Source organism: Belonocnema kinseyi, chromosome 4 (assembly GCF_010883055.1).
Source record: "Belonocnema kinseyi isolate 2016_QV_RU_SX_M_011 chromosome 4, B_treatae_v1, whole genome shotgun sequence".
Classification (NCBI taxonomy): Eukaryota; Metazoa; Arthropoda; class Insecta; order Hymenoptera; family Cynipidae; genus Belonocnema; species Belonocnema kinseyi.
Genome location: NC_046660.1, coordinates 52,831,776 through 52,855,363, shown reverse-complemented (window position 1 = coordinate 52,855,363; position 23,588 = coordinate 52,831,776). Strand labels below are relative to the sequence as shown.

Sequence of the window (23,588 nt, the reverse complement as noted above, 5' to 3'; positions counted from 1 at the left end):
TGACAATTCAAGGAGATACAATTTAAAACAGCTATTCCATTATTTATTTTAATGATTGATTATTGATTATATTTTATAGTACTCAGAATTGAAGTTTATATTTTCACTTGATAAATAGATAATCAAAAAAAGAAAGGTGTAATATTTTTACTAGTATATCCAATAAATGCAAAGTCCTATTAAAAAAACAAGAATCCAGTCACCAAATTTGGACCAAGACAAACAAATAAACAAAACAAAAAAAACAATCTGAAAAAACTGAACAAATATAAAAAACAGGAATGAAAAATGAGAAGGAAACCAATCACATCCTCTTCCTTCTCTTTACCCTTCCTTTTGTTTTGGCTGTTTGTTGTGGTCCAAAGTTGTTCGTTGGATTCTTGTTTTTTTTTTTTCAACTGGATTTTGCATCAATTCGATTATTGGACGTTAAGTATGATTTCTTATTCGGTTTTTTATTTGATTTAAATTTTTTAAATTTTTATATCAAACAATTTCTAGAAATTAATTAACTAGTTTCAAGCCCGAATATAATTTCTTGTTATTATTTGGTTTCACTTAAATCTTTAAATGAAGATTTGCATGAGGGCTTTGAAGCTGATAAATATTGTGAATAACATTGTTGCAATCGACAAATTTTATCACCTGATAACTTTTTGACATTATTATGTCTTAAGTGTTGTAAAACAATATGAATCATATCACTCAAAGCTTTTGTATGGAGATAAGTAATGATTAATTGGTTACTTTATTTCATTTTATTCATTATCATTCGAGGTTAAAGCTTTCAATTTACGTACCCCATATTAACATTTATTTAAGTCATACTTGATTATTAAATGACCTATAAAACAAAATCAAAGTGTAATTCTAGATTAAAGACTTTGATTTCAAATAATAATGTTATTATTATTATTCTTAAAGGGCATTTTCAGATATTTAAAAAAAATATTTCTGTGAATTTCAGAGAATGAAGCTAAAAGCTACACTAAATTTGAAAAGGTACTAAAAACTAATGCAGTTACGGAGGACAGAAATTTGCTCATAAAATTATTACTGGCAATTAATATAGTGAGTCATTATCGAGATTTTCAAAAAAAAGTTTTAAAATTAGTTATTACCAGTTGGTAACGTTAAAGAACCCAAGTTTTCAACTTGATAAATAGCCCAAGAATGCATTTGTCTATTACGTTTTTTAAAACCATTATTGATTGTTATCAATCAATAGCACAGAGCCGTTAATAAATATATGGCTTCTAATAACTTAAATGAATGCCATTTTTTTCTCAAAAAATTTCTAAGATGATGAGGATTTCTTTAAATAGTTGTTTTTAACAATACACATTTTTTATTCCCATGTAAGCTCCCTGGAGGTCTAGAAATAAGTTATTTACCGTCCTTTACGTTAAAAGATTCAAGTTTTTACTTCTAAAAAGAGCCAAAATGTGCATTTGTTAATGAAATGTATTAAAACAATCATTCATTGTTATTGGATTACAATACCTGATAAGTAAGTGACATTTTTCGGTAATTACTGGCGGCTTCAGTAGAAAAAATTTGATTTATTTCATCGTAAATACCTGCTGCAGATAACAGTTTACAACGTTTATTTTCAAAATGATAAATTCTTCATTATCTTTCATGAATTTAATTATAAAACAGTTTTCTTTTATTAATTGTGCTAATTTAGGGTGAATTAGTCTAAATTGCCATGAATTTTTGATATGCAATTAAAAAAATGATATTTTTTTCAAATTGACCGCAACAGAGTTATGCGAATTTTATTAACTTTCATGTAAAAAAGAACGTTCGAATCAGTTAAGACATCGGTTTTGAATATCAATTTTCCACATAAATTTTTTTGGCCCCACGGTAGCGTTGATAAAGAAAATTTCGCTGCGTTTCTTTTTGTTATATGCTGTATAATCACTGATTGCAACAGAATTTCGAAATAATATTTTCGTAGCTTTATAATCGGCTGGGAAAGTAGGGGAAGTGATGTTAAATAAGAGTTAGGAAAGTCCAAGAAATATTGGAATGGAAAAAAGGGGTCGAGAGGGAAAATTGAAGAAGTAGGAAAAGCGAGGGCAAATATGGCTTGGGAAAGAAGGGGAAATGTGGGAATGCAAAGAAGGGGCAAAGAGAGGAAATCGAACAAGAAGTAGGAAAAACGAGGGAAGAAAATGTAGGAAAAATAGGGGGAAATAGGGTAGGGTAAGCAGAGGAAATTAAGGGGGAAGTGAAGAGAAATTAGTGGAGGGACATTAAGTAAAAATGAGCGTAATGGTTTAAAGAAAGTTAGGAAAGTGTAAGTAGGGTAAGTGAGACTAAATGAGGGCAAAGAAAGTAGGGAAAAGGGAGTATGGGAAAGGAAGTAGGGTAAAGGAAGTAGGGGAAAGGATGTAGAGAAAATCAGTATGGTGAAAAGGAAATTGTAAAGAAATTATAGGAGGGGAAGTAGAATAAGTGAGGTGGAAGAACAAAGGGGCGTCGAGGGAAGGGGAGAGGAGATGTGAGAAAAAGTTAAATGAGTTGTCAAGGTAAAATTAAGGGAAAATAAGGAAGAAAATAAAAAAAAGGATGAGTAGAGGAAGTTAGGAAAAATGAACGGAAGGGATTTAGGAGAGATTGGAAAAGGGTAAGTAAAGAAAGTAAGGGAAAATGAGAGAATATCAGGAAGCAAAATAGGTGGATGTATTAGAGTTATTAATCGTAAACTAGATATGTTAAGGTATGAGAAGTGAACTTGTTGTAATATGGGCTGAATAAGGATAGGAAAGAGAAGAAAGAAGGAAAAATTAGACTCAGGGTGAAGGGGAAATGGAGAGAAAGTAAGCATTTGGATTACGTAAAATAATGGTAGGCTAAGTAGGGGGAGTAAGAACAAATGAGAGAAGGTGAAGTAGGAGGAGTAAGAAGGAAGAAACGTAACACAAAATAGGCAAAAAAGTGGAAATGTGCGTAGTAGCATTTCGGGAAGATATGGGAAATTGTTGAAGGGAAATAAGTGAAAGTCAGAGAAGGATAAGAAGGGGATTTGAGGACAAATAAGAGGACAGAAAGAAGTGGAAGTAATTAAAAATAAGGAATGAGGAGGTAGGGAAAATAAGGAAAAATTATGGGAGAATATATTGGGAGAAGTGAGTATAGTATCAGGTAAAGTGGGTGAAGTAAGTGTTATAAAAATGGAAGAGTAATTGAAGGAAGCATAAATTAGAGCAGGGGAAGTAGGAAGGTGTGTAGTGAAGGGAAATTAGGAAAAATTAAGGTAAGCAAAGTAGGGAAATAATGGAAAGGTAATTAGTATAACTTAGGCAAACTAAATGGAAGAGAATTAGCGGAAATGACGGAAGTTTAAGTAGAGAAAGTGAAGGAAAATCAGAGAAAACAATAAAGAAAAAGCGGGAGAAGTATTATAGAAACTGGGTGTAAATTAGAAAGAGGAAAGTAGCGGTTGGAATGGGGAAGGAGTGTACGAGGAATAAGGGTTGCGGAGAGGGAATGTGAGCAAAAATTAGAGGAAGGCTGAAAGTGAAGTACAAAGGAGGATTAGGAGATTCAGAATAAATTAGAGAAGGGGAAGTGGAAGAAGTAAAAAGGGAGAAAAGTAGAATAAAATACGAAGAAAAAAGTAACAGGAATAATGAAAAGTGGAAGACGTGATACAAACTTAGGTAAGGGGTGAAGTCAAAGTAAAGAAAAATTAAAGGAGGAAAATCAAAGTGAAATGCGTGTACTGGTGTTCTAGAAAGCTATGCGAAATGAGGAAAAGGGAATCAGTGGTAATCAAAGAAGTATAAGTGAGTAAGGTAAGAGAATATTAGGGGCGAAATGTAGGGGAAGTAAAAGAAAATGAGGTCCGGGGAAATAGAGGAATTAGAGGAGAATATTTTGGGGGAATTGAGAGTTGTAGTAGAAGAAGTAGGTGAAGTGAGTGGAAATCAGAGGAGGCATAGTAAAAAAAAGTGAGGAAGGAGGGCAGTTTGGGGTGAGGATAGGGAAAATGAGGAAACATTAGGAGTGTGGCGAAAAGACAGTTGGGAAATTAAATGAGGTGATTTAGGGGAAACGAGGGAAGAGTATGTAAAGAAAGTGAAGGAAAACGAAGTTAAAGTAATCATTAGAATTGAGGATTGGGTAACTAGAGGATATAAAGGAAAATGAGGGGAAATAATGGATGGTAAGGTTGGTGAAGTGAGTCCAAATTAAGGAATGAATAGTAAGAATAATTCAGGGAAACAAAGGAAGGGAAAGTAGAAGGAGTTAGGGAGCATGATAGGTAGAGAAGTAGGGACATTACGCGTAAATTAGGGAAAATGAGTAGGGGAAAATAAGTGTTGTAGTAAGGGAAGTAGGTGATAGCGAAAATTAGAGGTGGCGAAGTAGGGAAAGTGAGGGGAAAAGCATGAGAGAGAGAGAAAATGGGAATTCAGGAAAAATTAAGGGCGTGGTAAAGAGGCAATTAAAAAAAGTCAAAGGAGTTAAATCAGGGAAAATGAAGTAAGGATGAGTAGAAGAAGTGAGGGAAAATGAATATAGGGGAAATTAGAAAAATGAGGAAAGGGTTAGTAGACGAAGTTAGGGAAAATAAGAAGACGTGAAGTAAAGAAAAAGAGGAGAAAAAATGCGTGGAAAAGTAGGGGGAGTAAGTGAAAATAAAGAGAGAAAGATTAAGAACAATGAGGGCGATTGAAAGGAGGGAAAGCGCGAGAAGTTAGGGGAAATGATTGAAGAAGAATGGGGAGTGTTAAGAAATTAAGGAGGCGAAGTCAGGGAATTGAGTCTTAGTGAATGGAAACTTGGGAAATGATTAGAAATGATGTTGCTGTAGGGGATAGTATGTGTAGGCTAAGAAGGGGAAAAAGGGAAAGAGGAGTGTTATTCATAAAATTTGAGAAAGAGGGAAGGAGGGAGTGAACATTAGAGGTTTGAACGAGAGAACTAATTCGAGTTGAAGGGTAAGATTTAAGGAGAGTAGGAGGTGTAGGAGTCTAGGGAAGGGGAAGTGTGGAAGGGGGAGGATTGAATAACTTAATTCATATCTAATTAGCTTACGAAATCCTTTTTTGTTGACACGGAGCTTCGAATAATTGTTATATCGAGCGTAGTTTTTAATCAATTAATTCTTTAATTTCATAAATTATTAAATAATATCCAAAAATGTTCCTTTATTTTGATCGGCTCTCTGGATAAAAATTTTTCTTGAAATGTCTTCCTAGTATACAATTCGTAATTTATACCATAATGACTAAGTACTATCTAACGGCACAATTCTAGTCATAAACACGTACACTTGTAAGTTGTGTATTTTTATTCGAGCTGAAAATCCATTGCTCTCAACCATATGATCTAAGGTCAGTCATGCCAGAGCCATATCTCTAGAAACCCGGCGGGCGATTGAGAAAAATATCAGCAATAATGTATACTATTTAATGGCGATAACTATCATTGCAATTATGTAAACGGCAACAATCAATGTTTTCAGTTGCAATAATGTCAGCGTTAAACTCGGGTATAGTTCCCCATACTTTATCTTCACTTTTACAATCCTGAAACTGCATAATTCCCAGAAGAAAGATTCTTCATAAATTATTATTATTATCGTCCATTTGACGATTATGATTATTTTGTACTTTGATCGTTGAAGAAATATTGAAGAGGCTGGATATTTTCTAGAGCGCAACTCTCATCGAAAAAGGAAACGATCAGCATTATTGGAATAAGGAGCCGTTTAATAACAATCTATTTTTTTAAGACAGTTGAAATTTCCAACTGAAAAGCTGAATTTTCGGCAAAAGTAACTTGTCAGTCAGACAGATGAATTTTCTGCCAAAAAGAATAATTTCGAACTATTAAAGATGACATTTCTACCATAAAAGATAAATTTGAAATCCGAAAGGAGGAATTTTCAACCAAATAGTTGAATTTGCAAGATAAAAAGACGAGCTTTCTAGAAAACAGTTTAATTTTCAATCAAATAATTATATTTACAAACAATAAGATCATTTTTAATCCAAAAAGATATTTTTTCACTAAACGGATACATTCTTAAGAAGCTACATTTATTTTGAGCCTACTAGTAGAATTTTCAACCAAGAAGATTTTTTTACTAAAAAAGAAGGATTTTGAACAAAGTAGTACAATTTTTAAAGAAAAACTATAACTTTCGACGAAAAAGATGACTTTTCAATAAATGACATACAATTGAAACCAAACAGTAAAATATTTTTCAGCTGAAAAGATGAAAGTTTAACCAAAACTAAAAATAGTTCGATTTTAAGTTATAAAATTAGTATTTAACTAAATAAAGAAATTTCATACAAAATACATAATAAATATGAAATGCAAAACGAAAAATTTTCTACAAAATATATGAATTTTCAACTACAAAAGATAAATTTACAATACAAAATGCAATAGCTACAATTTCAGTTAAAAAAATTACTTTTCGACAAGAAAAAATTATTAGCCCGTTGAATCCAACAAAATACAGGAATTTTGAAAAAAGTAGTTTAATAATTCTGAACAAAATAGATAAATCTCTCAGAAGACAGTCAAGTTTTTAAGCCAAAAATTCGATTGTAAAAGAAAATAATTTACATTTGACCCAGAAAAAAAAATTGTACAAGAAAGATAATTCTCATTCAACACAGATAATTTTTTAAGGTTACAGTTGAATTTTTAAATTAGAAACTATTTTTCAAGACGAAAAAAACTATTTTTTTACCAAATAGATGAATTCTATAACAAATTTTCCTTCGAAATAGTTTACTTTTTAAATAAATCATTTCACTTTTAGCAAAATTATTTTTTGTCAAAAAGATCTTATTTAAAAAACGTAAATTCTAATTTTCTAACATATCGTTCAGTGTTCAAGTCAAAAAGGCGAATTTTTTAGAAAAAATAAGAATTTTCAACGGAAAATAAAGGTTTTGAACCAAGCATGCAATAGTAAATATTTCAAACAGGAAGATTAATTATCTGCCAAAAAAAGAAAAATGAAAAAAAAATTTCACCAGATTCAATTAAAAATTTCATATCCAAGAAAATTAATTTTTTATTACACGGCACAAATTATCCACAAAATATGTAACTTTTATACTAAGAAAGATACATTTTTAACCAAAAAGTTCAATTTTAACCAAAAAATCCTGCAATTTCACTATTTTAGTAGACATTTTATTTCTTTGGTTGAAAATTTAACTATATTTTGAAGATTCGATTATTTTGTGAGAATAAGCTTTATCAAATGGAAATTTATATTTCTTAGTGGAAAATTCAAATTCTTCGTAGAAAATTGGACTGCTTCGTCAAAAACTAATTTTTCTAGTTGGATATTCTTGATTATAGTTGAAATCGCTTTAGTTGTAAATTAATTTTTTCAAATAAAAATTGTACTACATATTTTACTTTTGTTGAGCATTTTTCTTCATTAGTTAAAAGTGCTTGTATTTTCTTAAAATTTTCTTTTTGTTGGAAACAAAAATAATTTTTCAACAAAAAAAATTTTGTTGAAAATGGTTGAAAATCGGGATTCTTGCTTGGAAATTCCTTTTGTTGCTTAGACGCTAAACTATTTTATTGAAAGTTATTTCAATTATTTTTAAACAATTTTTTTCAACTAGAAATTTAAATATTTCATTTTTTATTGTAAATTTACCTTTTCCAGTTCAAAATTCAACTATTTGATTGAGAATTCACGTATTTTGTCAAAACTTCGACTTGTTTAATAGAATTTTTTTTAATGAATATTTACCTGTTCTATTCTATATAATACATTTATCTTTTTTATTTGCAAATTCATGTTTTTTGCTAAAATCATTTTTTAAGGCAAAAATAATGTTTTTAATCGTAAATGTAACTAATTGGTTGAAAGTTAAACCACTTTTTAAAAATTCATGTTTTTGTTGGAGAGGCATTATTACAATTGAAAATTCATTAGTTCGTTAGAAACTTCATGCAAGAATGTTTGTAAAAGGTATTTTTTTGCAACATTTTTATTTTAATTCAAAATTCATCTATTCGGTAGAAAATTCATTTTCCCTGGTCGGGAATTCGAAGAATTTGCAAAAATTTCCTGTCAAGCAGTTATTTTATTTATCTAGGCAAATATTTGTTTGATTCAAATAAAATTTATTTGATTTGAAAACAAAATTTGCTTAACTCAAACAAATTTTATTTCATTCAAACAAATTCTATCTTTGATATAGGGCCAAACAAATGTTTGGTTCAAAAAAACGTTTTCACCAGTGAATAATTTTATGCCATCCAGAGTAATCGTATTTAATCCAGGGTTATTTTGAACAATCCAGAGTATCTCTGAACAACAGAGTTACTCCTTGGTAATATGATATAATTTCAAAGTAATTTACCTTCGGTTGATTTCATTTTTAGGAGTTGTTTCCTCTCGTAAATAGCTATTGATTAAGTTGACTCTTTGAATAACAGAAAAAACTTTTGTTCATTACATTCCAGATAAAAAATATTTTTTTTCTGAAAAAGGATCTACTCACTTCGTTCCACTTGGAATTGGACCACAGAACTTCCATTTGCTGTTCGGGTGCTTTTCCATTAAGCTATTAGAGAAATCGAAAAAAGAATCTTTTCCAGAAATACACGCAATCTCAACCCAAGTGATACATTCATGATACGAGTAATTTAAAGGAATCTGCATTATCATTTGAGATAGTTACCACCAATCAGTGTAGATATCATTCCAGAATCTGTAAAAATAGAAATCAACACTATCGATCAAGTTGACTATTCGAATAACATAAAATACTTAACGTCATTACAGTCTAAATAAAAATTAATTTTTTCGGAAAAAGATTTACTCCCTTCGCTCTGCTGAGAATAGAACCACAGGACTTCCGATTGCCGGTCATCTGCTTTTCCATTAAGCTATTAGAGAGGTCGAAAAAAGAATTTTTTTTTCAGAAATACACGCTATCTCAAGCCAGGTGTTATTGTGATGCATTTGTGCTACGAGTAATTTAAAGGAATCTGTTTTATCATTAGACATAGTTATCATCAATCAGCGTAGATATCATTCCACAATCTGTAAAAATAGAAATCAACACTATTGATCAAGTGGACTCTTTGAATGACAGAAAACACTTAACGTCATTACAGACTAGATAGACAATTAAATTTTTTAAATCTGTCTGTCTCGCGGGCACATTCTCATCGCTCACTGCACTCATCTTTGAATGTGAAATGCTTGAATAATACTTTATCAAAACAGATTTCTTTTAGATCGTAAATGTATATTTTTTGAATTACCTTAAAATAAAAAAAAGCTACAATTCTTTTTTTACACATTTTTCTCTATCTCGAATTTCTATGCTTAAAATAGGATTTTTGTTTTCATATTATTTTTTATGAATAAAATAAAATATTCTATAATATTCTTCTTTAAGATTGTTTACGAATCTGGAGTCTTCGTGTGATATTGAAACTTTTTATTTTCTGTATACTACTTTTGATAAATAAAAACAAAATGACGAATACTATTGAAAAATATCCAAAAGAAAATTTTCAGGGTGTTTCAACAAATTTTCAATTCTTATTTTGAATGTCATTTTTATGATTAAAACCAAAACTAGAGACCCTTTCAAAAAGTGATTTATAACAAATATCTTTTTTTCAAGTTAAAAATTGTTGTTAGATAACTTTTTTCGTAACTTGTGTTTTCACAAATTTATTTTTTTTTATTTTCAATATTATTTTTCACAAAAAAAAAACAAAAAAGCTTCGCATTCTATCAAGAAGTGATTATTAGCAAATTTGTAGATATTTTTTCTGATAACAATTTTTGTTTGTTCAACTTCTTGCACATCTTTCAAAGTTTGACCACAAAATGGAGGTTTTTAAATTTTTATTATTTTTTGTGCAAACAAAATTTGAATTTTCGATTCTTCAAGAAATTTCAAAAAGTTATTAAGAGCATCTTCTAGGGCTTTTAAAAATCAAAGTTTTCCTTCTCTTGAATTTTTTCATAGCGTGCGATGTTTGGCTTACAATTTTCATTTTTCATTGATTTTTCAAATCTTATAAATTCTATAACTTTCATAATTTTCTTTCTATCGCAAAAAGTCCTTAAAAAAACTGTTTGGATTTTTAAGTGTTACAAACAGCCGTGCATAAAAATTTAAAATCTAAAAAAATCGTCTTAAAAATTTTGAAAATCAAAATTTTGAATTTTTATCAAAAATCGCTGCTTAACGAACTTGTCCTTTCCTTTTGGATCTAAAAGACGTGTGCCAAAGATCGATTTGATCTCTTCATTTTTACGGGGACTATCGTGTTTACGGACGGAAAGAACGACAGACAGACGCCATAGTAAAAACTTGATTTTCGGATTCAGGGGGTTTCGAAACGTGGAGATCCGTTGTAAAAAAAATCATTAAATTTTTTTCTAAAAAAGATCTACTCTTTTCGTTCAACCGGGAATCGAACCACAGAACTTCCAATTGCCGGTCGGGTGATTTTTAATTTATCCAGCAGAGATATCCAAGAAGAATATTTTTTCAGAAATACACGCTATATCAATCCAGGTGTTACATTTATGATAAATTTGAATAAAAACAACAACAATTTAAATAACAGAAGAAACTTAACGTCATTACAGACTAGATAAAAAATAAATTAAAAAAATGTTTCAATAAAGTTTTTTTTGAAAGAAGATCTACTCTTTTCGCTACGCTGGGAATCGAACCACAGAACTTCCGATTGCCTGTCGGGTGCTTTTCCATTAAGCTATTAGAGAGATCAAAAAAAGAATGTTTTTTCAGAAAATGACATGAAGTATTTTCTGTTATTTGAAGAGTTAACTTCATCGATAGTGGTGATTTCCATTTTCAAGGATTGTCGTGTGATATCTACACTGATTGATGGTAAGTATTGCTGATGATAAATCATATTCCTTTAAATTTCAACAATTTTCTTGAAAAATTGATTGGTTTTTCTGTGGTTGAAAAATAATTTTCTTAAGCAAAAATTTAACTACACTGAAATCTCTAATTTAAGCACGGTTTCAAACAGGTTTTCGTTGACCTTTAACTTATATCGTGGCATTAAAAATAAACAGGCAGGGCTCTTGCCAAAAGCGACGCTACTCGAGCCGTTTTTCACGCTTGACTGAACAGTCCCTCCCAAGCTCCCCGCATCCTAAAATTCCGTGGCCTAAAGTTCTAGGAATATCATACGCCGGGGTGCTTATTTCGGGAGTTCAGTGTATGCTATTTTTGGGTAAATATTGATCTTTTTACTTGATAACTCATGTAGTTTGTTAAAAATGTAACGTTCCTGGTAGATAATTAATCTTCTTCGTTGAAAATTCAATACTTTGCTCAAATATTAAACTACTTAGTGAACAATTAATTAACTTTGTAGGAAATTCAACACTTTTGTTAAAAACTGTTTTTTGTTAAAAATTAAACTATTTTGATAAAAAATCAATTTTTGATTAAAAATGTAATTGCATTGTTCAAAAATTGTTTTCGAAAATTAAACTCCATTCTTTTTTATTGTAAATTTATATTTTTAAAATAAAGCATAAAGTATTTGGATGAAAGTTGACCTACTTTTCAAAAATTGCGCTTTTTGATCAATATTACTTTTGGATACTTGAAATTCACGGCAATTTAAACATTTTTCACAAATTAACGGAAATTTTGCTATTTTCCATAAGTTTCCTTAAATTTATTTATTTCTTCAAGAAACTGCGGATACCTTAAATTTCTGGACATTTTTGCGTTTTGCAAACTCAACAAAATTGCTGACATTTTCGGTAAGTTTTGGTAATTTTAACATAAATTTCCAATAACTTTCCAGAAATATCCGAAAAATGTTGCTTTTATTGTTTCTCAAATCGTAAATTTCCTACATGTGTTACAAAAAATATCGTGTCTTTGTTGGAGATTAATCTTTTCGGCTGAAATTTCAATTATTTTATTTATGGATTCATCATTTTAGTTGAAAGTTTATCATTTAGTTAGAAATGGAAACTATTTTTTCCTAAATTATATTTTTTTTATTATTTGATTTTTTTAAAATTAAAAATCCACTAATTAGTTAGGTGGATATTTTGTTGAAAAATTGTATTTTTGGTAGAAAATTAATATTTTCTTTCGAAAATTCGTCGTTTTATTTAAAAATTCAAGTTTTCCAGTTGAAAATTTATCTTTCCAGTTGTAGGTTAAACTCTCTGTTTAAATTTCATCCTTTAGGTTCAAAATGTATCTATGCTAGTTAAAGATTTATAATATTATTTCAAAATTTATTATCAGTTTGGATAAATAATTGTCTTTTTCATTCAAAAACTCAACTATTCCTTTTAAAACTCATGTATATTGTTGAAAAATCGAAATTATAGTAGAAAATTCAGCTTTTTGTTTGAAAATTAATCTTAGTTTTCGAAAATTTATCTTTTTGTTTAAAAGTTGAAGTATTCCAGTTAAATATTCATCATTTCAGTTTAAAATTCATCTCTCTATTAGAATTAAAACTACCTGGTTAAAAGTTAAAATATTTTGTTCAAAATTTATCTTTTTTATTTAAATTTTTATCTCTGCTAGTTAAATTCACAAAAATAAATTTCTCTTAAGTTCCACTGAGATTCGAACCAAGGTCTCTCAGATTGCCTGCCTGATGCTCTTACCCACTGAGCCATAGAGAGAATATACTGGTTTTTCAAATGTTCAAATGTTTTCTATTTTCTTAATCCTATGGTTTTAATCAGAGAAAATTTAATGAATAATTTATTATTCGTTTTTTTCTCTACCAGCATAAAATATAAATTTTCACAAATATTTATTGCTAGTTATAAAATTGGTAAAATGAAAGAAAAAAAAAAGAAATTAAGCTTGTCTCTATGTATCTTAATGAGTAAGAGCATCAGACCGGCAATCTGAAAGAGCTTGGTTCGGATCCCAGCAGAGCTTGAAAATAATTCTTCACAATTTAGTAAGGAAAATTAATGTTAAAAGAAAAAATTGATTTTAGTCCAGTAAATTAAAGACGATAACATCAAATTATGCAATAAATTTTATCTTGTCAAAACTATAACATAAAAAACAAAATTCCATTTTTGGTAGAACAGGGATCTTTTTTGCTACAAATGCAACCATTTCGTTATAAGTTAATATTCCTTAGTTGAAAATTCAACTATTCGGTTGCGAATTCATTTATTTTGTTTAGAAATCTTCTTTGTTGCTTAGAAATTCTTGTATCTTGTTGATAATACAATATTTATACTATTTTAACTATTCTGTTTTGTTTTTTTCGTTCAACAGTATAAATAATGCGAAAATATATATAATTCGAAAGAGAGATTTAAAGATATATAGATCATTATGCTAATAATGTGTCGCGATAGAAGGTGAACGAACCTTTAAAACTGGGTTGTTCACTTTCGTCTTTCGACATACTCCTTCCGTTTTCTATATGCTGGTGAATAAAAATAATTGATAGTACATAAAATAATTCGAATTCTTCAGAGCATTGCGATATATTGCAATATCGATTTCTGAGGTGAACTTTATTGGTGATTTCATTTATGTAATATCCAACCCAAGTGTAAAAAATGCAGTAAATTCTTTTTTTGCAAATTTATAAGTTATGCGCTTAATTAATAAATTTCGTTATAGGAATTAGTAACTTTGTATATAATTTTTAAACAAGATTTAAACAGTTTTGCAATCTAAACTCAAACGAGATTAAAAACCGGTAACAGAAAATTAAGAAATAGCATATTTAATATAATTGCAATTGAGAACCTGTAATTTGATACAGTACCATCCGAGTTGAAACTCTGGTCGTAATTTAATATGGGATTTGCGATATTTAATAATGTCATTTGCGATATTAAATTGCACTTGCAAACTTGTAATTTAGGAAGAGGTCATTAATTACTCAAAAATATAAATTTTAGATAAAAAATGGAAGAATTGTATTTTTAGTTGTAATTATTTATTTTCAACGAACAAACATGAAATTTTTAACGAAATGGTTGAATTTTCAACCAAAGTGATAAATTTTTGATTAAAAAAATTAACCCTCAACGAAAAATGTGATAGTTGATGTTTCCAACAAAGAATATTTTATTTTTCAATAAAGAACAGTTAAATTCAATAAAAAAAGTATGAATTTTCAACGAATCCTTAAACAAAACAGAAAACGTTAATTTTCTACTCAAAATTATGAGTTTTGTAACAAAAAAGGAATAGTTACATTTTCAGTGAAAAAATTGATTTTGAACAAAATTATAACGAATCTTTTAACCAATAGTTGAATTTTCTATAAAAAAGACAAATTTTATAAAAAATAGATAAGTTGTTAACGAAATAGTTAAATTTTCAACGAAAGTGCTGAATTTTGATGAAAAAATTAATTCTCAACACATAATGTGATAATTTACATTTCCAGAAAAAATACGGATTTTTAACAAGTCATTTAAATCATTAAAAAAGGTAAATCTTTAACTGAAATCGATCGATTTTCTATCAAGAATGAAATAGGTACATTTTCTCTCAATGAATTGATTTTCAACAAAAAATAACGAACTTTTGTACCGATAGTTGAATCTGCAACCCATTAGTAGAATCTTGTACCAAAAAAGACAAATTTTCAACATAATAGACGAGTTTAAAAAAATATATGTTTTTTATAAAAAAAATGTAATATTTGATATTCCTACCAAGAAATGCGAATTTTCAACAAATTATTTGAATCCTTAAATAAAACAGACAAAGCGAATTTTCAACTAAAAATTACTAATTTTCTAACTCAAATAGAATAGGTACATTTTCAGTTCAAGAAAATTGATTTAAAAAAAAAATTTAATTCTCAACAAAATGTAGTGGTTCATGTTTCCACAAAAATTGTAATTTTCGACTAAAAGTAGTTGAATAGAATCAAAAAATACGACTTTTAAACAAATTATTTTGATTCTTAAACAAAACAGAGAAAGTGAATTTCCATCTAAAAATGATCAATTTTCTAACCCAAATGGAGTAGGTACTTTATGAGTAAAAACTTTATTTTCAATCCATTAGTTGAATATTCTACAAAAAAAAAGAAAAATTTGCAAAAATTGATGTATTTTAGATAAATTTAAAATTAAGATTATCCGTATATCAAATAGGTGATTTTTTGACCAATACTGGAATAGTTAAATTTTCAGTTAAAAGAAAGAATTTTCAATTCAAAAAACGAATTTATTATTCAAAGAAATAAATTTTTAATCAAAAAGAATTATTTTCAACAAAAGAGGATTAATTATTGACAAAATAAATAGATTTTCAGCCACAGGAATTTTTAAATAAATAGCTAAATTTTACCTTACAAATCAGAAGTGGGATATGCCCTATCCACCCAAAGAATCGCGCTGGCCCTTTTGTCAATTTTTCGAGTAGTCGCGACTCTGAAAAGTGCCTAAAACAATAATTTTCCGAATGACGAATTGCGCGGCGTGGCTTGGCCTTTGTATGGTTCGCGCGGGTGAATTGTTTTAGTGCATTAGCGAGTTCGGCATCCGGTCCAGGCGAAGATCTAATCGACTACCTAATTGATGATATCCCGGACGCGTCGCTGAGAAACCAAGCTAGGATTCAGCAGTTCAAAGAAAAGAAGAATCTTCTACAAGCTTTTGAGAAAACAACTTTGAACGATGAGTCCAAAACAGCCAAGAAAATAAGAATAACACCTCTTCCCCAAGCTCAAAATTGGAAGTTGAATCAAAGGATATGAAGTTCGGCCGTAGGGATTCATCTCTCCGTTGCTATAATTGTAGCAAATTCGGCCACATATCAGCTGATTGCAAGCTTCCGAAGATAGCAAGGCGCTTGCTTCAAGTGCTTCCCAATCGGACATAATTACAAGAAATTTTCAAAAAATGAGAGGAAACCATCGCAGATCAGCAACATCGATTCTGAGGACAAAGAAGATTGCGATTGCTCCAAGACCGTTAATTACAACTTCGACAGTACCGGCAAGACCATTAACCTTCAGCTCGACTTACTTTTTGATACGAAAAGTTCAGTAAGTTTTATCAAGGAAAAATTTATCACGAAGGATATCCTGGAACCAGCCTATACGCATGTTCGTAAGTATAATGGAATACACAAAAGCGAATGGAAAATTTTATGGGAAATCTCTGTAAATATCTGTATCGATAATGTAATTCTTAAAAATTTGAATATCTTTATTGTTCCGAATACGACAATGAGCAAATTAGCTGTTTTAGGTAGAAGAGTTTTGAAAGAATTTGGTATAGATTTGACAGTTCAGAGTAAAATTGACCGAAAAGTTCCTGAAACCTTTATGATTGATACTTGCATTGACGATGGCGCTACTAACTTGCTACTTGAAGTCAATCCCAACTTAGACGTGGTCACGCGCGCTAAGTTAAATGATTTATTTATGAACAAATATATGTTACCAGGATGTCCAAACTCGCCTAAGATAAACACAGAGCTAACGCTCAGACTGACTGATCCTGAACCCTTTCATTTCAATCCGAGAAGATTATCATTTATCGAAAAAGAAAATTTACAGGAAATTATAGATTCGTTGTTGAAAAGAGGAATTATTCGACCAAGCGATTTATCTTATGCGTCACCGAACGTTTTAACTCGAAAAAAACAGGCTTCCGGGATTATGAGTTGATTATCGCTTTCTAAAGAAGTTGCTCTTACGAGATAATTACCCGCTTCCGTTGATCGAAGACCAATTAGACGAACTTCGGGACAAGAAATATTTTACCCTGCTTGACCTTGCAGATGGTTTCCATTATATTCCAATTACCGTGTCGAAACTTCAACGTTTTGTAAGTACAATATTTTCTGAATTAATTAAAACAGGCGAAGTAGTCGCTTACCTTGATGACTTTATGATTGCGAGTGAAACGTTGAAGCAACACTTCCTTACCCTAGAAAAAGTGTTTTCCCTTACGGTGGAAAATAAGTTAGAATTAAAAATCGAGAAATGTACATTTTTCAGACAAAAATAGAACACGTTGGCTACGAAGTCTCCGGAAACGGGTTAGCATCCACAAAACGAGGTGTAGAGGCAGTTACGAATTTCCCGATTCCACAGAATACTCAAGAAGTGCAAAAGTTCCTAGGCCCATGCTCTTATTCTAGAAAATTTATTGAAGGTTTTTCGGTCCTCGAAAAACAACTCTACGACTTACTTCGTAAAGATTCTTCTTTTAAGTTTGCTGATATACATCTAAAAACTTTTGAAAATTTAAAAGAAAAACTGATTTCAGCTCCGGCTCTGAGCATTTATGATCCGAATAAGGATACGGAAGTACACTGTGACGCCAGAAAATTGATTTTCGGGGCTGTGTTGCTCTAAAGAAAAGCTGATAAACAATTTCATCCGATCTTTTACTTCTCGAAAAGAAAATCTGATTGCGAAAGTAGGCTCCACAGCTTCGAGCTGGAAACACTAGCTATTATTTACGCTCTCCGACGATTCAAAGTGTATTTGCAGGGTATCAAATTTAAAATTCTGACAGACAGTAATTCCCTGAAGTTAGCGCTAGACAAAAAAGACGTCAATGACAAGGTTTCGAGATGGTCGTTAAAATTAGAAATGTACTATTAAATTATAGAGCACAGATCTGGCACAAAAATGGCTTACTTCGACGCATTTAGCTGTAATGTCATGGTCGTCGAAGAAACTTCGTTCGAATCAAACTTAATTATAAGTCAAAATCGAGACACAAAAATTCGCGAATTGCGTAAAAATCTTGAGCAAACTAAAGATAAGTTTTTCGAAATGAGAAATGGTATTCTGTATCGTAAGCGAGGTGAAGACCTTCTTTTTTATTTCCCGGAGGGGATGAAAAATCATGTGCTTCACAAATATCACCATGACTTAGGGCATTTGGCGAGCAAGAAAACGTCAAATGTAATTTTAAATAATTATTAGTTTGCAAATCTATCAGCGAAAGTTAGGCATTATATCAGTAACTGTCTTAAGTGTATTGCTTTCTCTCCGATTACAGGCAAAAAGCAGGGCTTACTTAACTCTATCCCGAAAGGGAACGTTCTGTTTTCCACGTTTCGCATAGACCACTGATCCAGCCGATTAAAAACTTTCCGCTAAGCAGCACTTCTTCTTAGTAATCGACGGATTTACGAAATTTGTAAAACTGTATGCTGTCAAGACCATAGACTCGATGGAAGCCATAAATGATCTCGAGGAACATATCAGAAATTATAGCAGACCTAAAACTATTGTATCCGATTTGGATTCATGCTTCACGTCAGAGGAATTCAAATCTTTTTTATCTGATAATAATGTAGAACATGTGTTGATTGCAACGGCCTCCCGTAGGGCGAATGGCCAAGTCGAAAGGGTTATCCGAGTTTTAGGCACAATACTTGCGAAATTGTCTGACCCTATAAGTAATAAACATTGGTACAAAGCGCTTCCTGAGGTCGAGTTTGATCTCAATAACACGGTCAACAAATTGGCTGAAGAAACTCGACTTGAAAATACGAGGTCTATTAAAAAAATACGCGGATTGAGGTCATAAAACAAAAAAACTTTATTTGGAAGTTACACGTCTGGGTCTCCTTCAAAATACTCACCTCTCCAACGCACACACTTATCCCAACGGTGTTTCCACTTGTTGAAACAGTCCTGGTACGCTTCTTTTGTGATGGCTTTCAGCTCTTTCGTCGCATTTGCCTTCATCTCTGAAATCGTCTCAAATCTTCTTCCTTTGAGGGGTTTTTTTAGTTTTGGGAACAAAAAAAAGTCACAAGGAGCCAGGTCAGGTGAGTATGGGGGGTGAGGAAGAACAGTAATCGAGTGTTTGGCCAAAAACTCACGAGTTCTAAGTGAGCTGGAGCGTTGTCGTGGTGGAAAAACCAGTTGTCACTTCTCCACAGTTTTGGCTTTTTGCGTCGGACGGCGTCCCTCAGACGTTTCAGTACTTCAATGTAAGGAATCTGGTTGACTGTGGAGCCTTGAGGGAGGTACTCATCGTAAGCAACAACCTTAGCATAAAAAACTGCCAGCATCACCTTGACATTCGACCGAACTTGGCGAGCTTTTTTGGATCTTGGGGACGTTTGACCCACCCATTGGGATGATTGAACCTTCGCTTCAATGTCATAACCATAAACCCATGATTCTTCACCGGTTGTAATTCGTGACAAAAAATTCTCATCTTCATCTGAACGATGAAGCAGTTCTTGACAAACCCGTACGCGATTGGCTTTTTGGTCGTCGATCATCAGACGTGGCAAAAATTTCGCAGTGACGCGGTGCATCTTCAATTTTTCGGTCAATATCTCGTAACAAGATCAAACTGATATCCCACACTCTTTGGCAAGCTCCCTAATGGTCAGACGTCGATTTTCGTGCACCAGGGTGTTGATTTTGTCAACGTGTGGGTCGTCAGTTGACGTTGAAGGACGCCCAGGACGCTCATCATCGTCAATCGACCTCCGGCCACGCTTGAAACGTTCATGCCACTTGAAACATGCAGCACGCTTCATGGCAACATCACCGTAGGCCGTGTTGAGCATGGCAAATTTTTCAGTTGCAGATTTCCCGAGTTTCACACAAAATTTCACAGCAATTCGTTGCTCTTTCAGGCTGTCTATTTTACAATCCGACAAACAAAAAAACACTCTTTACTTAAAACCGTGTAGCTTATCAAGAAATGAAGATATCTGCGACTGGAATACCACATTTTAAACAGCTGATCTGTACGAATTTAGCGACATCAAGCGGATTCTCCTGAAACCAACTCGAGCCGCGAAATTCAAACAGCCCGTGTATTTTTTGAACAGACCTTGTAAAACTAGAGATTTTGCAAAATTAAGAGATATTGCTGAAGAAAGAATTTTAAAAAGTCAGCAATATAATAAGCAATATTTCGATTACAGGCGTAAAGAACCTATCAAATGCGAATGCATTTATTATGTTATGATCTCAAACTTCGATAGTACGCCCTGGGCTCCTAAAAAGTTACTTTCAGTATCCAAAGGCCCTTACGAGGTCATTAAAGTTCTGAGAAATGACAGGTATGTTGTTAAAGATGTAGAGAATTTTCGAGTTACGCAAAAACCCTACACTGGAACTTGGGAAGGTTGTAATATGAGTCCCTGGCGTTCTGACGACTAAGTTAAACACATATGTACTTAATAATTTTTCTGATGGAAACACCGATATGCTTTTCTATGGTTTATCTAATCCGCATATTTATTGTTTACAAAGTTCGAGTCGAACTTAAGTCAGGACGACCAAACTATGAGTAATTCAAATTTAACTCTCAATTATGAATATAGGAGGCGCTTGTGAGTACGTAACCTTAGTTCTCGTCCGATCATACTACTGTATAAACGCACAATGTAACGCTCTCTTTTAATAAACTGATTCTATATTACTTTTGTTTTACATAAAATCAGTTGAATTTTCAAACAATTATATTAATTTTTTAATTAAATAATAAACCTTCCACCTAAAAAATGAACAACTTTGATTGAAATAGATGAATTTTTAACCAAGAAGATTACATTTTTATCAAAAAATATGAGTTTTCAAAAAAAAATGAAATACTTAAGTTTTTATTTCAAAATTAATTTAAAATGTAAAAAAAAGTTCAATAAAATAGTTAAATTCTTAAGCAAAGAAATTAATTTTTAAATAAAATAATGAATCTTCCACAAAAAGGACGGCAAAGTGGATGGATTTTTATCAAAATAGTTGAATTTTCAAATAAACAGATGAATTTTGAAGTAAAAAAATTAAATTTCTATCAAAAAAGATCAATTTTCGACAAAAAAAATGGAATAGTTAAACTTTCAGTTGAAAAAAATATATTTTTCGAACTTTCGACGAGAATGTTCAATTTTAAGGCAAAGAAATTTATTTTTAACTAGAATATTAAATCTTTAACAACAACAAAATTTAAACCAATCTTCTACAACTTCTACAACTACTTTCTTTCAGAAAAATAGATGAATGTTCAACAAAATGGTTGTCAACAAATTAGATGAATTTTCAACGAGGAAGATTCAATTTCCATTAAAAAAGGTACATTTTCGACCAAAAAATATATTATTTAAATTCTTGGTTAAATATATTGATTTGAAATGAAAAAAACTAATTTTAAATCAGAAAAATTAATTTCGAACGAAGAAGATTATTTTTCTGTCAAAAAAGGTTGATTTCAAGGATATAAATGAATTTTCAACAAAAACTTAAATTTCTCAAGGGGTTGTCAAACTCATAGTTGAATTTTCTAACAAAGAAATAAATAAATTAATACGAAGTAGTTAAGATTACTGTAAAAAGAACGAATTTTAGAATGATAAATAATTTTCAACAAAATAGTCGATTTTTAAACCAGAAACAAGAATTGTAAACTAAAATGATGAACCGCCATCCAAAAAAATAAATCTTCACAAAATGGTTCCACTCTAAATGTAATTTTTTGCTATAATAAAGGAACTTCCGTCAAACATTTAAAGTACGTTTTAAAATAATAAAAGAGTTTTTGTGAAATCTATAATAAAATGTTAGAAAATCAACCGTGTTTCTTTTAAAAGAGTTTTTATCAATCATAAAATATTACTTTTCGCTAAATATGAAGTATAAATATGAAAATTTATTTTCATTGAAATTTTTTTTTATTTTGTTAAAAATTAATTTGTTTGGTTGATAATTTCATTATTTCGTAGTAAAATGTTTTTTTTTATTCAAAATTATTTCTCAGAATAAAATTGAACTATTCCATTTTTTGTCGAACTTTTTTTTATAAATTTAGTCTTTATGTTTGGAACTTCATCTCTTTTTTTTGTTGAAAATTCTTCAACCATCACGTTAAAAATTGATTTTCTTTGATGAGAAACTTATTTCTCCGAATTAAAATTAAACTATTCTATTTTTTGATGGGAGTTGACCATTTTTAGTCAAAAATCCATCTATTTAGTTGAAAATCTACTTTTTTCGGTTGAAAAGTCAACTATAGCACTGGAAATTATATTGAAAATTAAAATATTTGGTTGAAAATTCATATATTTAAAAAAAATTATTCTTTCGAGGTAGAAAATTAATCTTTTTGGTTGGAACTTTTTTTATATCAAATTAGTTGTTTTTTTAAAATCAAAATTAATGTTTTAACTGAATATCTACCTATTCATAATTTGTATGAAAATTTAGTTTGACTTTTTTTTTTTAAATATCTTTTTATATCCTTGGCTTGCAACATAATTTTTTTCAAAAATTCTTTCTTATGATTTAATAACTCAGCATTTTGGGTGAGATTTTTTTGTTTAATTTATTGGAAAATCTTTCTTGATTAAAAATTAAATGTTCTGTTAAAAATTCGTACTTTTTGGTTTCATTTAACATCTTTTTTATTGAAAATTAGAATACCTTCTGGTGGAAATATTAAAATTCTTCAATTCAAATAATGTTGAAAAATCTTAACTTTTTATTTGTAGCAAAAATACAAGTCGTAATTGATTTCCCAAAATAAGGTTACTTTTGCTCATGTCACATACAAATTTTAAATCTGCTAAATATATCTGGCATTGGTTGAATAATCTAATTGAAAATTACTAGCTTGAAATTTTTGTCATGTATATTTTTAGAAATTTCAAATAAAATATTTAATTTTGTGAATCAAGTATAACAGTTTTAAGAAATAAAAAATGCCTATGCTCGGAAAACCTGAAATTTTGAGGGTATTTTTATATTTTCTTAAGTCAAGAATTTTTTTGAAAACTTGCTTAACTTTTTTAAATTAAAATATAAAACTGAATAGAAATGATTCTTTATTTGTAAGAGCAGCTCTCGATTATCGTCCTTAACTTTCTTCTTGAAAATTCGATTTTTCTTTGTTTAAAATGAATTTTTTAACAATTAATTGAATTATCACTTTATTATTTTTTGAAAATTGATTGCTTTTGGTTCAAAATTAATGGATTTAGTTAAAAATTCGTTCTTTTTTATAGAAAAATAATCTTATCTTTGCGGTTAAATTCGACTGTTCTGTTTAAAAATTAAAATATTTGTTGGTTAAAATATCAAATACTACATTTTTCATTCAGCATTCATCCTTTTTTAATAGAAAATGAATTACATGGTTGCCAATTAAACTCTTTGGTTGAAAATTAATTTTTCGTGTCGGGAATTCAACATTCTAATCGAAAATTTTTCTCCTCGGTCAAAAAATAAGATATTTTGTTAAATTTTGTTTTCTTTGGCTGAAAACGAACCTTATTTTTGAAAATTGAACGGTTCCAGTTGAAACTTTAACTATTTTGTTGAACAATGGTTGTTTTTTTCGTAAAAATTCATTTTTATTGAAACTGAAAATGTTTTTCTTTAGTTGAATATTCCATCATTATAGTTAAAAATTAATATCATTATTATTACGGTTGAAAATTCAAATATTATAATCGAGGATTCATAATCTTTAGTTAAAAAATCATGTTTTTTGTTTAAAATGTACATATTTAAATTTAAAATTTATCATTTTAGTTGAAATATCGTCAGTTTTTTAAAAATGTAACTATTGCCTTTAAAATTAATTTGGGGGGGGGGGGGGGGGG

General features: G+C 30.2%; 3 protein-coding genes across 6 annotated transcripts in view; 1 reads left to right on the top strand and 2 right to left on the bottom strand.

Moving 5' to 3' along the window:
- Positions 1–23,588, top strand: part of LOC117171906 — a 432,989-nt gene that overhangs the window by 341,006 nt on the left and 68,395 nt on the right. The gene's annotated exons all lie outside the window — the stretch shown is intronic.
- LOC117171909 overlaps positions 1–23,588 on the bottom strand; it is a 136,070-nt gene that overhangs the window by 56,483 nt on the left and 55,999 nt on the right. For 3 of the 4 annotated variants that reach the window (XM_033359559.1, XM_033359562.1, XM_033359558.1), the window contains 2 exons: positions 8,514–8,723; positions 8,373–8,435 (listed from right to left, as the gene is read on the bottom strand). In XM_033359559.1, the coding sequence (XP_033215450.1) occupies positions 8,373–8,435; positions 8,514–8,680 (230 nt within the window). In that variant the 5' untranslated portion in view covers positions 8,681–8,723. Of the gene's footprint in view, positions 1–5,538; positions 5,827–8,372; positions 8,436–8,513; positions 8,724–23,588 lie in introns of those variants that run through there. The other variant, XM_033359563.1, reaches the window with a different exon arrangement.
- On the bottom strand, positions 18,372–19,292 carry LOC117170898. Its single transcript, XM_033357945.1, has 2 exons — positions 18,849–19,292; positions 18,372–18,413 (listed from the first exon to the last, which is right to left on the bottom strand). The coding sequence occupies exons 1-2, from the start codon at positions 19,290–19,292 to the stop codon at positions 18,372–18,374; spliced, it is 486 nt and encodes a 161-aa protein (XP_033213836.1).

Bases quoted from the DNA above. Each gene is read 5' to 3' on its own strand.
- LOC117170898 (XM_033357945.1), bottom strand. From the start codon at position 19,292: ATGCACCGCGTCACTGCGAAATTTTTGCCACGTCTGATGATCGACGAC. The intron at 18,414-18,848 runs GTGAGTTTTTGG...TATTACTTATAG, and splicing joins CTCCAGCTCACTTAGAACTC to GGTCAGACAATTTCGCAAGT.